At 37.3% G+C, this 16,360-nt stretch overlaps 1 protein-coding gene across 2 annotated transcripts in view; it reads right to left on the reverse strand.

The window, feature by feature from the left end:
* The window catches only part of LOC139947942 (transforming growth factor beta receptor type 3-like), a 34,329-nt gene that overhangs the window by 14,667 nt on the left and 3,302 nt on the right, over positions 1 to 16,360 (reverse strand). For both annotated transcript variants that reach the window (XM_071945818.1, XM_071945817.1), the window contains exons 3-5: positions 6,567 to 6,916; positions 2,353 to 2,527; positions 563 to 879 (exon numbers count right to left, since the gene is read on the reverse strand). In XM_071945818.1, coding sequence (XP_071801919.1) covers positions 563 to 879; positions 2,353 to 2,527; positions 6,567 to 6,916 — 842 coding nt within the window. The remainder of the gene's footprint in view (positions 1 to 562; positions 880 to 2,352; positions 2,528 to 6,566; positions 6,917 to 16,360) is intronic.

Below are 16,360 nucleotides of genomic sequence, written 5' to 3' on the forward strand. Positions count from 1 at the left end.
AAGGTACTGTGTGTTATATACTGCATATTAAAGAGAGACTCCAAGGTTAAATTTGGTTTTGTAATGCACTTATTCTAGAGATAGTTCTCTTGAAAGTGGGGAACAAATTACAAGTCTCTAACCCATCTCTGCCCTCACAGGTACCCGTTTACCCTTACCCCTGAAGGGAGAGAAACACTGATAGTAATGTGTGTTTTTTTTATATGCAAGACGCCAGACACACAAGGCCTGAAGGTCACTTCAAGGTGTGGGCTACAATTATTTTATTCCAGAGGCCGTTGCCACCTACTCCTAGGGCTGATACAGGGTAACCCCCTTTGGATGTAGGCTTGGGTATCATCAATCCAAAGCCTGGCTGGTAGAGCAGAAAGCTCTACATCCCCAATTTTACTCATATTTTGAGTCTGATGAGCTAAACCCCTCAGACACAACATGCCAAACTAACTGGATGTTGTTACATTAACTTCAACCTTTCCAAAAACTTTGTAACTTTTTCAGGAAAAATCCAGTTTTGAATAAAGATTTGTCTTAGACTATCATGAAGAATCAATATTTCTCTTACCACAACTTGCAACATTCCGCTCCTTAAACCCGTTTGCACTCTCCACGTCACATTACCCTCGGCTACCAACACCAGTATAATATCAGCCATGTTGTCACTGCTCCGACCAAACTTAATCTCCACCAAGACGGGTACGGAGGCGCTGCTCTGGGCTCCGCTGCCAGCATGAAGGAGAATAATGTGGAATTCTGGCTGCAAGGAGCCGAGCGTTTCTTGTACCTCGCAGCCAGTGATGGGCTGCTCTACGACATGCTTGGCGGTGAAGTCTAGTGTTTGGAAACCCGGTGAGATCACACAGATGGATGGAGTTTTGATGCCTGTTAAAAATGAATCCATCAAAATCGCATGGAATTAGCTGGATGCTGTTTTGATGCCTGTTAAAAATGAATTCATCAAAATCACAAGGAATCAGCTGGTTGAAGTTTTGTTGCCTGTTAAAAGGAATTAATCAAATTCGCACGGAATAAGCTAGTTATAGAGATTCATAAAAATCTCAAAATATGGGTTTTGAGTTCTGCCAAAATGAATTCATCAAAATCACAAAATTTTGAATTTCTCATTTGTAAATTTTCATGATTTTTACTTTTGGAAGGCAGTGTTGATGTTTGTAGTTTTGATGCCTGCCAAAACATCAAAATCTCAAAAATGAAATTAACAGTTTGATGCCTGCCAGAACTAATTTCAAATTCAATCTCAATATTAGTATGTTTGTGAGCTGACCAAACTTTGATACCATGAATTCTCTAAAATCTTAAAATATTGTCAAACATATAACTGGATGGAAATCAGATGCCTGCCAAACTCAATTTCACAAAAATCTGAAATGTGAACTTGAAGTGTAACTGGCTGGAATGTTTAAGCAAATTCTTTAAAAAGCTCAAAATAAACACAATTGCACATGGGTTTTGCTGCGCGCGCACAAACAAGTGAAAGAAAAACCACATAACCTCATGCATAATACAAACTGTGCTAACTTGCATAATATTTATAGTTGATTTTAGGGTGAGACTGTGAAAATTCAAGTATATAGCGTTTCATTACACCCGAGGGGGTCTCAAAGTACTTTGTTTTCAATGAGGTATGTGGAGCTATGCTCAAAACACCATTTGTTTACATCACACAATGTAATGGTTCAGGTGTTGTGGGGCAATATGCAGCCAACCACACCACAAAACATAGCGGCAAACCCCTTCTTTAAGAGGCACTATTGGTAATGGCTCAAAATTATTGTTAGCATAAAAAATTACTATAAAATAATTGTGAGAAATGGCTTCCTCTAAAGTAATGTAGGTTTCGAGAAAGAAGTAATTTTCAAGACCTCAAAATTAGATTTTGAGGTCTCGAGGTCAATCATCTGAAAGCACACAACTTCGTGTGACAAGGGTTTTTTTTTTTCGTCCAGTATTACCTTGCAACTTCGACAACCAATTGAGTTCAAATTTTCAAAGGTTTGTAATTTTTTGCATACATATGTTGAGATATACCAAGTGAGAAGACTGGTCTTTGACAATTACCCAAGGTGTCCAGTGTCTTTAAGAATAAGTGAACTGTGTTCTTTAAAGTGCATTACCCAACACAAAGGACCTACAACTTTCTTTTCCATCCAAAGGACGCTCCAATAATAGTCAAGTGTCTTGCTAAAGGACACACATGTCAAGACCAGGACTCGAACCCTAACTCTGCTGATCAGAAACACCAGAGCTTGAGTCCAGTGCGCTTGACCGCTCGACCACGTCACTCTAGTTTCACAAGTCTCACCTACAAGTAAAAATAAACTTGAAGATACCTACCTGCCCCAACAAGGAGGGTAAAAGCATTTGCATCAAGCACCTCACTAAATGTGGCGGCACTGTCATAATGTTCTTGAACAAAATTTAAGAGGTTGGTGTTGTCTTGAGGTAGAGCTGTCTCAATGAGATTAATTGAGATCTCACTGTTCCACGTAACTGAGGTATTATGTGGTACCTGTAAGGGGAGAGATCAAAAGTCAAGGTAGAGGTCAAGTCAGTTGAACAATAAGTATGCCTTCTTATATGGTTTCATAGCAGGCCTGATACATGTACTTCACGGAGGCAACGGAGGTGGTTGCCTTCATGCTCCCTGGTTGCCTTGGTGCCATTAAAATGCTACAGTAGAAATTTACACTTTCTTTAAAGGGTGCCATTAACCACTGAGAAAATGCCTTTGTGCCCTTGCCCTTTCAAAAACGAAGCATACAGGCCTCTAAAGGTGTCTAGTGGAACTGTGCCACCACAAGTTCTCTCCAGAGAAGTAATAAAACCATATGGAAAGAAACCATATGGAAGGAAATTGTGCTTCAAACTGTTTGTAGTAGTACCAGGAACTAAGTATGTTTTCATAATGTATCCCAGTCCATGGGAGAAGCTCTTTCTGGAAATCACACATGTTAAGAAATGAATAAGATGCAAAAACCGAGAGGGAGTGTTGAAATTTTGACACATCCTGAGGGCTTAGAAGAAGAGGAGGGGTTTCCTCCCACCTTTTCTAAAAGGGTATCTAGTGATACCAAAGGATACAATATTTCAGTCAGTACTTCATGTTTTGAGTCATTCAGATATATAGCTGTGGCGTGTGGCTTGATCAGGCTTGATGCTTATTCATCTAACCAAAGCCCTACATGTTGTCCTTATCTGTTTTCTTGTGTATTTATGGTTTTTTCTTTGGCCCTTTGTGTGTGTCTTCTCTTTGGTTTGTACAAGTTTCATTTGTTTTCGACTGATGACGTTTATTGAGGGGCGTGGGACAATATTTATATTTTTAATTTGTTTTTGTATACTTTACAAAATGTGTGTATTTTTGTACGTGATGTGATTAAACAAAGTATTATGACACAGCTCTGTCAATCACTGTGTGTTTTAAGCCATAAGACAAGAATTGTCAATGTACCCCCAGAACATCATCAACACTCTCATCACACACAGCAAGCTTTATGTGCGGTACAATTCTCTGAATTCTTCTCACGGTAGACAACGTATAAATTTCACCTGCGCTACCCCTGACCTGACCCCTGATGAACCAATACTAAAGTACCCCATCAGTACAGTCTACTGGACATGAATCATGCAGGGGTGCCCATCCTAGTTCCTGCTTCTAACCAATAGGTGTCAATAAATCAAAACTGCCTAAGGGACAGTGTACAGTTTACTTTGTTGTGAGAGCGAAAGGGAAGGGGGGGGCAAAATCAATGCTAAAACTTTGTGGTAAAGTTCAAGGATGGCCACGAGTATAAAGCTGGTCACAATCGTGCCAGGAATACATGTGTACCTGTACATGGCTGTACCACCCCCAGTTGAACACACAAACCCTAATCCATACTGCCGATGTAGAGACTAACGACCCCAAAATCAACGTAAGCCAAACTTCAACATACATGTTCAGGGGTCACCTAAACTTCGGCTCTGGTAGTGAATGGTTGAGTGCATATGTTTTCAAATAAACCCTAAATGATGCATTTGACCTACATGTAACACATTCAGAAATAAATCCCCAAATACTCTCTTTTCAATCCTGGTTCCTGATGATACTGAGAGTATTAAACCTAAGCCCAATTTCATAGAGCTGCTTTTAGCATAAATAAATCTGCTCAGCATATTAAAGTGAGGCATACATGTTATCAGAGTAAGGTGATCAGCTAGTACCATGTTTTGCTAAATGAGTACAAAATACTAACTGCAAGTTGATTCAATTACTCATACTGAACAAAAAACAGGTGAAGCTTGGATTTTGTTGAGAGAAATTTAGACATCATACACAATAGCTTTTTCACGATGTTCATTCTCTTCTTATATTGGCAAAAATTTACTTTTTCCTAAATTCCAATTTAATGTATCATGTTATTTTTGTATGAAACACATCGTCAACAGTTTGTTATATGCATCCATTTTGTGACTCTCCAAGAAAGCCAAGCATCTCAATAGTTTCAATTTCTCTTGGGAAAAGATGTTGGCATATTTTGGGGGTTCTATTTGAGTAAGCATTTATTTGAGCAACTGTGCATTTGTGTAAACCCTACCATATTGACTCTACTGAAACCCTTGTGACTGGCTTGACTACTGTGTCTGTGTAAATACACCAGCATAGACTTATTGGGATATAGGCCAAAGTCAAAATATGTTGACTCTCTCCAAGCCCTAAGGTTCGTTGGAAATAATATCTAAATCAAAAGATTGTGCTGCTGTCGTCAGTAAGTTTCCTTCAAAATGGAATGTTTCTTGCCTAGGATCAGAAGTAGTAGCTGCCTTTTTTGAGGATGAAACAAGTGTAACAAGAACTGAAAACTAACAAGGAATTATTAGTGAAGTATGTAAACAAACTTAAACTAGCTGTTTTGAGTTAAAATAGACTGTATTCAAATTGGCGTACACAGCTATGGCTATGACAGAGCTACATGTTCCAACATTTGCATCTGGCAATCAAGAAGATTTTGAACAGCAGTCAGGGAAACATTTTTTAATTACTGTCAACATTTTCTTGCAACTTTGACGGTTTGCTATTTTATGCATGTTGAGATACATCAAGTGAGAAGACTGGTCTTTGACAATTACCAAAGTTGCTCATTTTTTAAATATATTTAAATAATATTTTTTAAATACTTTTATCTGACTGTAATTATGGCTTGCGTTGTTTGGATGTTGCATGAAATAAAATTAAAATAAGGGTGTTTGTCTTCGCATGATGACGCTACCATCCAGCTGTAGTCAGAGCTCAGGCCACCAGTTTAGACTTGCCCAAATTTGTTCAAAACAGAACAAATTTCCAGACTATGTATGAACACATTCATGTTCACTTAACTGTTAATGTAACAGCATCTGGAATAACCAATGAACAACCCCAAATGTCTTCACAATATGCTTATGATTTGATTTACACCTGTTCTTTAAGGACTTGATGAAAATGTTTTAAAACAAGTTTAACTGCTTAGAGCACATTGTATTTGACCTTCCCTAATGTTTAATTCCCCTACAAATGACTCCGTCTTTAGAACCGCTGTAGTTTAAATAACTCTACCACCTGATGCACCAACTAGGCGCCACAACCAGTCAGATTCCCTCCCTTCTCTTTCCAACAACGAGCGTAGTCTATAACACTTAACAGGTATTTTACAAAGCAAGGGAACAGACTATTTTGTAACTAAGGTCTTGCCTTCTGAGGGCGCTCCATTCTCCGAACAACCTTTGAACTTAGAGTGTCTAACTCGATGCAAACTGGTTTTCTTATTTTAGAGTAAGGGGTTAGGCACTTAAATTTGTCGCCAATGGACTGTATGTAAGAAATATGTTCCTATGAAAATCAAATCAGCATTTTTATTGACTAGTAGCAAGGAAGGAGAGAGTAATTTTACTGACTATGATCGTTCTGACGAAAAGCGAAAAATGAGTTACTCATAGCCGCCCAGTGGTTGGAAAATGTCTTCGTCAAAGGACCTAGACAACTTTCTTCTTGAGAGGTAGGAATTTTTCACCGCAGCTGGTGTTGCGGATGATTTTAGATATGTGGATGAAGCGTGTGATTATAATACTGTTTCATTAAAATAAAAATGTTTCAACAGTTGGAAAGCAATTGTTTTCATACTCTGACACTAATCTGATACACAAGTGTATTTTTGTACAGTTGTTTATAAAAATTGTAAAAAACAATTTATAAAAAAAAATGCACATGAAGGGAGTTTCATCGATCATGTGATTTTTAAAACCTAATTTTAAACATGCTTGTATTGATTTAATATGAGTATACAGATAAGAACAAACAAAAAAACAATTTCATAATGCTGCTGCTTACCAATAATAATTGTTTGTGTGCTTACTAAATTATGTAAGCAATTTCCAACCCAGAACACTGCATGTTCACAATGGGTTTGCAATGCTTCTGATTATAAGAATCTTTGTTCAACCCAAAATTATTAAATAATCTTGTGTTGGGTGAAATGCATGGGGGTAAAAAGTTGAACTTGAAATTCCAAAGAGGAATTCCGGTTTTTACTCACCACAATTTTTATATCATAGAGGGGAATAGGAAAAATGTTCTCTCCCTTGACTCGCCACAACACCGCAGCAGCAGAGTTCAATACGAATACAAGGTTCCGTGCTAAAATACCTCCCTGCTTGGATTTAAAATTGAAGTCTATGGTATTCTGAGGGTTTAACTGCGAAGATGAAGTAGAAAATAGTGGTGGCGTTGACGAGCGTAGATTTATAATATGGACTTCTGGGTCTTGAGTGTTGGGCGAAGCAGCAACACAACCCGATAAGCATGACATGGGCTGTTCGCTGTATGCATGCACACTATGTGGACTCGTTAGTTGTTGTGGCTCACATATCTGGCTGCATGTAATACCTGCATAGAAGAAACAAATAAAAGGATTGTTCAGATAGAAACAAGGGACTCAATCTTAGGCAATGTCCAAACTGGCGGCTACGGCTCCATCTATATTTCCTACATAGGTAAAAACATTAGTCAGATAGAAACAGTTCAAACAAGGCACTCAATCTTAAGCCATGTCTGAATTTGCGGCTACAGCTACGGCTGGAATTCTGGGTCATCGTACTACGTCCTGATTAGTGTTGTAGCAAGACCAATTTTAGTGGTGGTCTTTAAAAACAAAATTTCTCCTGTAAAGATATGGGACCATCATTGCTGAAGTGCAATCTCGGAGAAATCTGTGCTGGGCAGCACAGTATATTTTGCTGTTAGTGCTGGGTAAAATTTGTTAGTTCTAGGCAGGCCCGCCCAGCACCGCCCACCGCGGCTACAACACTGGTTCTTAGCAATACCTTTCAGCGATAGTCAAAGTCAGAGATGTAGTCACCCATTCACATGCAGCCTTACAAGACATTATTTCAAAGAGTGACTAATAATAGTAATAATAATATTTAATTCTTATAATTATGCACATTACAATACCAAAAAAATATGCCATTTACAATTACAATACTCGTAAAATCGATGTTCAATACATGTACATTAAAAGCTCTAAGGGCCGCCCCCCCCCACCCCCCAAAAATACCCCTTTTGACATGTGGCAACAATACAGCAATCTTAAATAATCTCCAGTAGTAGAATATTGTCCGCCCTTAGTATAAGTTAATTGTACGCCAACCACAGTGTTTTCCCCTGTAACTTCCCTAACAAGGGCTACAAACAACACAAGGTACAAACATTTCTCAGAAATCGCAACAACCGCTACTGTTTTACTATATTTGGGCACAGGTTAGTCTGATAGAAACATCATGCAAAATTCATTGTCAAGGTTTTGTTTACACTGTGGACTTTCAATGTTTAAGACTATCCGCATATAAATTTATCAGTTTAAAACAACGACTCCCTCAAACTACATCTGATGTTTACACACGACAAAAATGTAATTGGCTGGCGTTGACATACAAATGCCAATGCTGTGTATGTTTAAAATCTGAAATATGTAAGATAGCCATCAGGGATGCTCAGCTGTGCCTGACGCTGTAAAACTTAGTGAGTTTGTTTGGGAATCGTCCCTAAAGCATAAAATTACAATTGATGTTTGTTTATGTGGAGGAGCGAATACAGGGGGCTGGTGATTCTAGTCCATCTGTCAGTCAAAATAGGTCAAGTATTTAAACTAATGATCGTGGATGTATGTTTCTTAAAGGAGCACTCCGATACAACTGTGTAGTCTTGTCATTAAAGTTTCAGTGACGGACACGTTAATCCTAACATTCTAGAGTCCTTCAAAAATCATTCAGAGATTTGGACGAGATTACATTCATCAAATAGACAAAGTGGAGGGGGGGGTCCAACAAATATCAGTTCATTTGAAGAGACTGAGTAATTTTACAAAAACTCAAGTCAGTCGATTGTGGAGGATTAAGGCAGTGGGATCCTACATAAACTCATATCGGTTGATTTGGAAGGCAGTAGGGATCGTATTGTACATAAACTCATGTTAACACAATCCTCAATCCTCAAGGGCAAGCACTAAAAAATAAAGAAGCCAATTCTATCTTCAATGTGCAGGCCTGTAATTTCATCTTTGAGAGGGCAAGGCCTTTTTTTGTTTCAAAGAGCACTTCAATTAGAAAATCTTAAAATCCATGGGAACATTTTGAAGGGAGGGGCACAAAGGCCATGAACAGGGCTAACAGAGACCATGGCATCAATGGCCGCAATGTAATACCAGGCCTGAATGTGCCGTGTCCCTTTGCCAAGATCATTGCAAGTTCAATCACACAAATTCCCTCTTTTGCTTTCCTTCATAGAAAAAACTTCTTTAACCCTAGTTCAAGGAGTATGATTCGGTCTCCTTTGTATAACAAGCGGGTGAAACTGTGTCCAATACTGTACCCCAGCTCTCTCTTGGTGGTCTTATATCTGGGTCTTCCCACCAGTTATGGATAACCCCTTGCGTACCGTGTTCCATAGATTATGGCTTTGAATGGCATCAACATAAGTAGGTTATTATCAATGTTACTGGGTCATGCAAGGACAAAAGTATGGCCTGCCTCTGGTGCCAAAACACTTTGCAAAGAGCAAAGATCGCTGTCATTGTGTCTTAATTTCGTGGTGATCTTTCCCACCTGGGAATTCATAAACGATAGAATTAAATTTGTGTTTGTTACATTTTTTGTTTCTTTTCTTTTACCTCTCAAGTCAGAGTTACCAAACTGGGGCTAGAAGGGGAACAGTCTGGTGCCTTGATTTATGTAATTGGTATTACTATTCAATTACTATTTATGTGATGATTAAAAAGACGGGGTGACAGATTTTGAGTCCCTTGATTTGTACAGTTGATTCCTTTTTCAACACAAACATACAAAGATAAACAGAATCTGGAGGCATTCACTGTTAGAACACTTAGATACAGGTTTTTTTTCTGAGTATTATTATGATAGAAAGTGGGCTTTATAAATTAATATCATTGTTATCATGACTTGTATTGGTGAATTAATCTGACAAAATGACAAAATCAACAATTTCAAAGTTCAAACTTGCAAGTAACCATATTATTAAATTATTACATATTTGACCAAGACAAACCCTTCAAATTACAAAGAAACAAGTACATTAAAATGAAAGAATAATTCATTCAAACAAGACCAATTAATTAAGATTATAAATTAACACATTACAAATTTAAAAACTTGACATTAATACTAGAGACAAATAATCACACCAAGAGTAAAAGCATTCTGCTGTGCTTGTACATTGCATTGGTGCCCCATCAGAAGTTAATAGACTTTAGGTTTTCTAATGAAAGTAAAATTATATGGAAACGACCTTGCCCTCTCAAAGATGAAATTCCACACCTGTAAGACTATACACACATCAGTCATTTTTTATGATTCATGTCCTAACATTTAAAGGCAGGAAACACAAAATTAATGAAAGTCATGTTTACTAAGCACTTACTACAAAAAGCGGGATTTATAAGAGTTAATGATGGTACAGTTTGCAAAATATTCACGTATCTTAAGGGACAATTTATTCCCTCAGTGCTCTCCCTTAACAGTGGTCCGTTGGCCGAATGCCAGTTAAAACAACCAATGACCTGTCAGGATTCAGCCCAACTCACGTAGTCTTGCTGGTTAGTTTGTTGAACTCCCACTGAGCTACGGGTAAATCACTGATTGTTCGTATTGCTTCAAACTACAAGTCACTCTGTTGAAAGGGAGCCATAAGAATACATGTATGGACCTCCAGTGAAAAAGCTGGTGTACTAGTTGAAAGAAGAGCTTTCCCTGGTTATTTATTATTGGTTATTATTAATGTTTTATTGTCACTTGTAAAAAAACAAAAATTTGTACAGTGAAATGCATTTTGGTTTTGCGTGTCTAAAAATATATGTCATAAAAATACACACTAAAATTTACCATTAAGGCCCTAGATACAAAAATACATCGAATAGTAAAAAATATTATTTATGGAAAAAGCTAGGGACAAACCCTGTCCCCCTAAAAAATCAAAATCAAAAATGAATTATTTAATTATTTAATTATAATACAGAGAAAGTTTGGGGGAGAGAGAAGAAAACCGAATAGATTTGTCGTGAGAAACACATTTCAGTTTCTGACCCCTGATTTCACCACATCGTTAAAAAACCTGCGCATTTTTCCCAGTGACGCGTTGGACGAGAGGGGGGTATCATGCCGGAAGTGGCCTGCCATACTTGCGTGGGCGGTTGGCCTGGGAAGCCTCATTGGCATGTACATTCATGACAAACCACAAAGGATAAACCCTAGCCCGTGAATTGGCACCCGGCCAAGCAACCTAACACACCAAGTCCCATCCACCATATCCCAATGCACCTATAGGAGTATTTCCCTCGTTAGCCAATGCAGTACACCTATACTGTTTGTACACAGTGTAGAATAACCAACATTTATTCAAATGCATAGTATTTTTTAAAGGGTTTGGGTACTTTTTCTACGACACAAAACACTAACGTCTTTACACTACACTTACACGGTTTAAAGATAATGCTGATTGAAAACAGAGTGTCCAAATTCAAAACTGGGTGCCCAGATCACAACACGTTTTCACATATTGTAATAGTTAAAACAGAGTGTCCAAATTTAAAACTGGGTGCGCAAATCACAACACGTTTTTACATATTGTAATAGTTAAAACAGAGTGTACAAACTGGGTGCCCAAATCACAACACGTTTTTACATATTGTAATAGTTAAAACAGAGTGTCCAAATTTAAAACTGGGTGCGCAAATCACAACACGTTTTTACATATTGTAATAGTTAAAACAGAGTGTCCAAATTTAAAACTGGGTGCCCAAATTACAACACGTTTTTACATATTGTAATAGTTAAAACAGAGTGTACAAACTGGGTGCCCAAATCACAACACGTTTTTACATATTGTAATAGTTAAAACAGAGTGTACAAACTGGGTGCCCAAATCACAACACGTTTGTACATATTGTAATAGTTAAAACAGAGTGTCCAAATTTGAAACTGGGTGCCCAAATCACAACACGTTTTCACATATTGTTACAGTTAAAACAGAGTGTCCAAATTTGAAACTGGGTGCCCAAATTACAACACGTTTTCACATATTGTAACAGTTAAAACAGAGTGTCCAAATTTAAAACTGGGTGCCCAAAATCACAACATGTTTTTACATATTGTTACAGTTAAAACAGAGTGTACAAATTTAAAACTGGGTGCCCAAATTACAACACGTTTTCACATATTGTAATAGTTAAAACAGAGTGTACAAACTGGGTGCCCAACAGATGCCCAAACATCCCTTTGGCTAACACTATGACGAGACAGCTGCACTGAAAATCACTGGAAATGGGAAAGATGTAATAACATGCAACCTTGACATTCAGCATTACTTTATTCCTGACGAGTATCGTAGCATATTGAACAAAAACATTGAGTTAGTTCACAAAACCTCCACAAGTCATAAGAGAGACTCGCATACCAGATGTTATCGCAAATCTTGCCATTGTAATCACCATTCACCACTGTGCAATTTCAAACCACACTCATATTAAGTCTTGTTTCTTTATTTTTTTGTGAGAAACCACAAAATTCAGTAATAAACACATTCAACGTATGATGAAACTTAATGAAGCCTGACTCGTAAATGTAGAGTGAAGTGCACACGTTTAATAGCACATATCATTCAAATTTTATATACAGTACGATTCAACGGTTGTTTTTGTAAAACGCATTTTTTAACCTCCCACTTAAATTTCCATACATGGACCCCCCCCCCCCCCCCCACTCAAAAAAAGACCATATAAGTTGTCTGTTCATTATTTGATTGTAATTTGTGATAAATTAAATAAAACAATAATACTACCATCAACTTAATTAATTTTCAATATTTTATTTTTTAACTGTCATTATGAACCCAAACTTTTGAAGCTTCCCGAAAACATAACAAGTTTTCTACTTCATGCTTTGATCTTGGTTTTAAAATGCCTACTGTGCAATCTTAAGAATTCATTATGGTTTTCTTTCTAAATCATTATTAACAAGTGTTGTATGTTATTTTACTTTTTGGGGGTGTATCAGCAAAACATGTGCCTGTAATGGCAAGCAACTCATGCGTATCTGTCATGATACGTTTGCTTTCATAGGCAAATCCCTAATAAGCATCAATCCATTGTAGTGTTGAACACTTTTTGGGTGGTTTCAGATCATTCTACAACCATTGGGAAAACTGCCATCGTGACAAACTTGTGCTTACTGTCAGAAATCCTGATGAATACCTGACAAGTACAACCGACTGGAAATAAACAGTGGTCATTACAAGAAAAGAAAAAAATGCTTATTGTTTTGGTGAATGATGAAAACAACATTATTATTGACAAGATATGACAGACAGTTCGCATTAACAAATTATTTACTCAGGCAGAAAGTGCAAAGTACTTTACAACAATAACTGTTTGCACAATTGCATACCACTTTTCCCAGCCAAGGGCCTGCATACATAGTATTACATAAACTGTGAATACTAGAAAAACACTGGAAATGGTGTGTCATTGCCGAGCAGTCAAGCCCACTGGACACCAGGCTTGCCGGACACAAGCTCTTGTGTTTCTGATCAGAGGAGTGTGGGTTCTAGACACTTCTAGCTATTAATGTTTCGTCCTTTGGAGAAGGAAAAATCCATTAGTTCTGCATACGTGTTATGTGTAATGCATAAAAGAACCCAGTACACAAATTGTAAAGAGAAGTGGTTCGCTTCAGTGTTTATTTTAATGGTCTGGCAGCTAACCATGTTCACTGGCTGCCATTCTTGTAAAAGAATGGTTGCTGCGTCTCATCACCTTTTCACCTCATCACCCTCCACATCACCTTTTCAGAGTGATGTAAATATCAAAGGTAAACAAAACAACAAAGAAATGTATGACGCAATATTTGGTATTAAGTGCTTGGTTTTTAACTTAGAAAATAACTATTATAATATCATGTACAGTGATCATACTGTAACAATATGACCCATTCTTCAGTTTTTAATGGTATTCATGTAATTGTTGAATACACCTGAAGGAATGGGTTAAATGAAAGAATTATGGAGAGCATCAGGCTAAGTTTTTGCTAATGGGCTAACAAACAATTCTTGGTAATGTTTCTTTTTAACAAGAAGTAATATATTTCCTGATCCTGACCTCAACAAATAAACAAAAATAAGTTGATGTTGATGCCCCATTTTCACAAGGCTGTTTCTTATAAAAATTACCTAAGCAGAAAACAGACAGATAAAGGTTAATATACTGTACATGTATGCTTTGGTCAGCAGAATCTGTATATAAAGCAGTCATTTCTGCTCAAGCAGCTCTATGAAATTTGGCCCACGCTAATTTGTAAACAAAGAATAACTGAAAGCTGATTACATGCATTGTACAAGTGACATTCATTTTTATTGTAAATAGTAATTTTTAACAATGCTGCGCATAAATATTGGAGAAAGAATATTTCTACAGTATATTTGTGAACACATTTTAATGAAAGGTACCTACATGTAGTTGTACCATATTGTAGGAGCAAAATCTGTTCTATTGATGTTTATACATTGACAAACTTTGTGGCCGTCCGTCACCATGTTTGTCATGTATGCTTTTAAAGTATTAATGATGAATACTGCTTTTCAACACAAAAAGGGTTCAGACTATCCTTTGTTCCAGCTTTTCTTTGATTTGAATATGATAGAAAAAAGATTAAAAATGCCCCACTGCAGTGACAGTCTGTCATGCATTTTACAACACAAGAAGATTTATTTAAGAGATTTATAAACCCTCTTAACCGCAGATGTTCAAAATTTATTGTAAAAACTGCCAGCCACTTGTCCAACACGGAAGAACCCCCCAAAACAGGCATAATTTGTTTGTTGAGCATTTTACCAAACTGCTTCATCTTCTAAGCATCTCACTACCTCTTAAGTTATTCCGGAGCCATCATGTCTCGGAATCAAGAACCAAGACCATCACGACGCAGCCGTTGTTCAACATATGCATCGTACAAGCCGGCGATGTCAAGCCAGTTACTTGTCCCAGCTGCACATAAGATGTAGATGCCCTGCTCTGTCCGTCGACTCAAGATGGCGATCAAACCCACAACCACAGACCCTCCACAAACTCAGAATCAAGCTGGGTTTCTTTTCTCTCCCCAGTGTAATGTGATTTAAAATTAGCTATTTCTGGGATGAGTTGGTTAGCACTTCAAATATTATAAAATACAAGTTTAAAGGCAGGGTGTATTTTTGTTAATTTGTCGAAGACCAGTCCAGTATCTTTACTTGGTTCTCAGTGTGTGCATCAAATAACAATCCTGTGAAAGTGGCAAGTAAGAAATAAATGAGAGAAAAAACACCCTTGTTGCACAGTACATGTAGTAAACATGTACTGTTGTGTGTTTTCAAGCCTTAAGCCTTTCTCAGCTTCAAGTTATCAAAAACAAATCTTTTTCTCTAAAAACTATCTTCAAAGGGGGTAGTTTCTAATAATGTTTCATAATACCAATAGCTGTCTAGTGTTCTAAGAAAAAGGAACATGTTGCCTTGGATTGGTCCAGTTGGTCTTTGAAAAGCCTTTGTAATCGTTCGTTATAAAATGCATTATGATAAAAAAAAGTATTTTAAAAAAGTAGAATATAATTATCCACACAAGTATCACTCGAAATTGCGTGGTTTTCCTTTTACTAAGCTTGGGCGATATCACGATATTATCGAATATCGCGACATTAATTTGGAAACAATTTCGATATCGGTTCGATTTGGTTTTAATCGAAATATCGATATATCACAATATATCGCGATTATATCGAATATCGCGATATATTATCGGCGATATATCGTGAGTAAAATAATTCGATATCGCCCAAGCTTACCTTTTACCTCGCCGACTAACACGGTCGCCCATTTATGAATGGCCGACCGTGTTAATCCGCAAAGAAGTAAAAGGAAAAAAACACAATTTCGAGGCAAATTTGTGTGGATCATTGTATTCTACTTTTAAAACATCTTTCTAACCATGCATTTTATAACAAACGGTTACAAATGCTTTTCAAAGACCAACCTGACCGATCCAAAGCAACGAGTTCCTTTCAATACCAAGTAAAATTTGTACGCTCATGAGAGTGTGATTTGCAGTTTCTGGTTGGATCTTGATCTATGATACATTAGCACCTTCTGAAAATTATTGCTTCGACATCAAACTTTAAAAACAAAAACAAAACCTGGCCTACATGTACTGCGCTGTTTCAAATGTCACTTATGTAATCATTTGAAGAAACCTTGGGGGGGGGCTTATGCTGATTGTAGCAATGGGAAGGCTTAGGGCAAGGACTTTAAATTGGCAAATTTCTGAGAAAATCTTTAAAAACATAGGAAATTTAAGACGGGATATTAAGTCAAAGGCCAAGGCAACAGAAGGCAATGGTCCCTCATGACACTGAAATTCAAGACAAGTTACGAGCTATGCATACAATCATACAACTGAGTTGAGAGTACAGGAAATACATTGCAGGTAACAGGTTTTGATTTATAATTCTCTTGACCATAATCCTAACAGCTGTATTTTGACTAGCCCTTGTGAATTTCTTTGAATATTTTCATGTCAAAATATACGGTTTCATACAGGTAGGCCATTTCTTTTCGACTAGCCTGCCAGGCTACAACCTAAGAAGAAAGTTTTACTACACCCAAGTGTCGGCACACCAGGCTGATGACAAAATCAAGACCTGGACCCAGTTTTATAAAGCTGCTTTTAAAAGCAGAAAACACGTCTGATAATTGTTTCTGCTAAAAAGCAAAACATTAGCACGGTAGCATTTACAT

The sequence above is a fragment of the Asterias amurensis genome, chromosome 15, assembly GCF_032118995.1.
Source record: "Asterias amurensis chromosome 15, ASM3211899v1".
NCBI classification, from domain to species: Eukaryota; Metazoa; Echinodermata; class Asteroidea; order Forcipulatida; family Asteriidae; genus Asterias; species Asterias amurensis.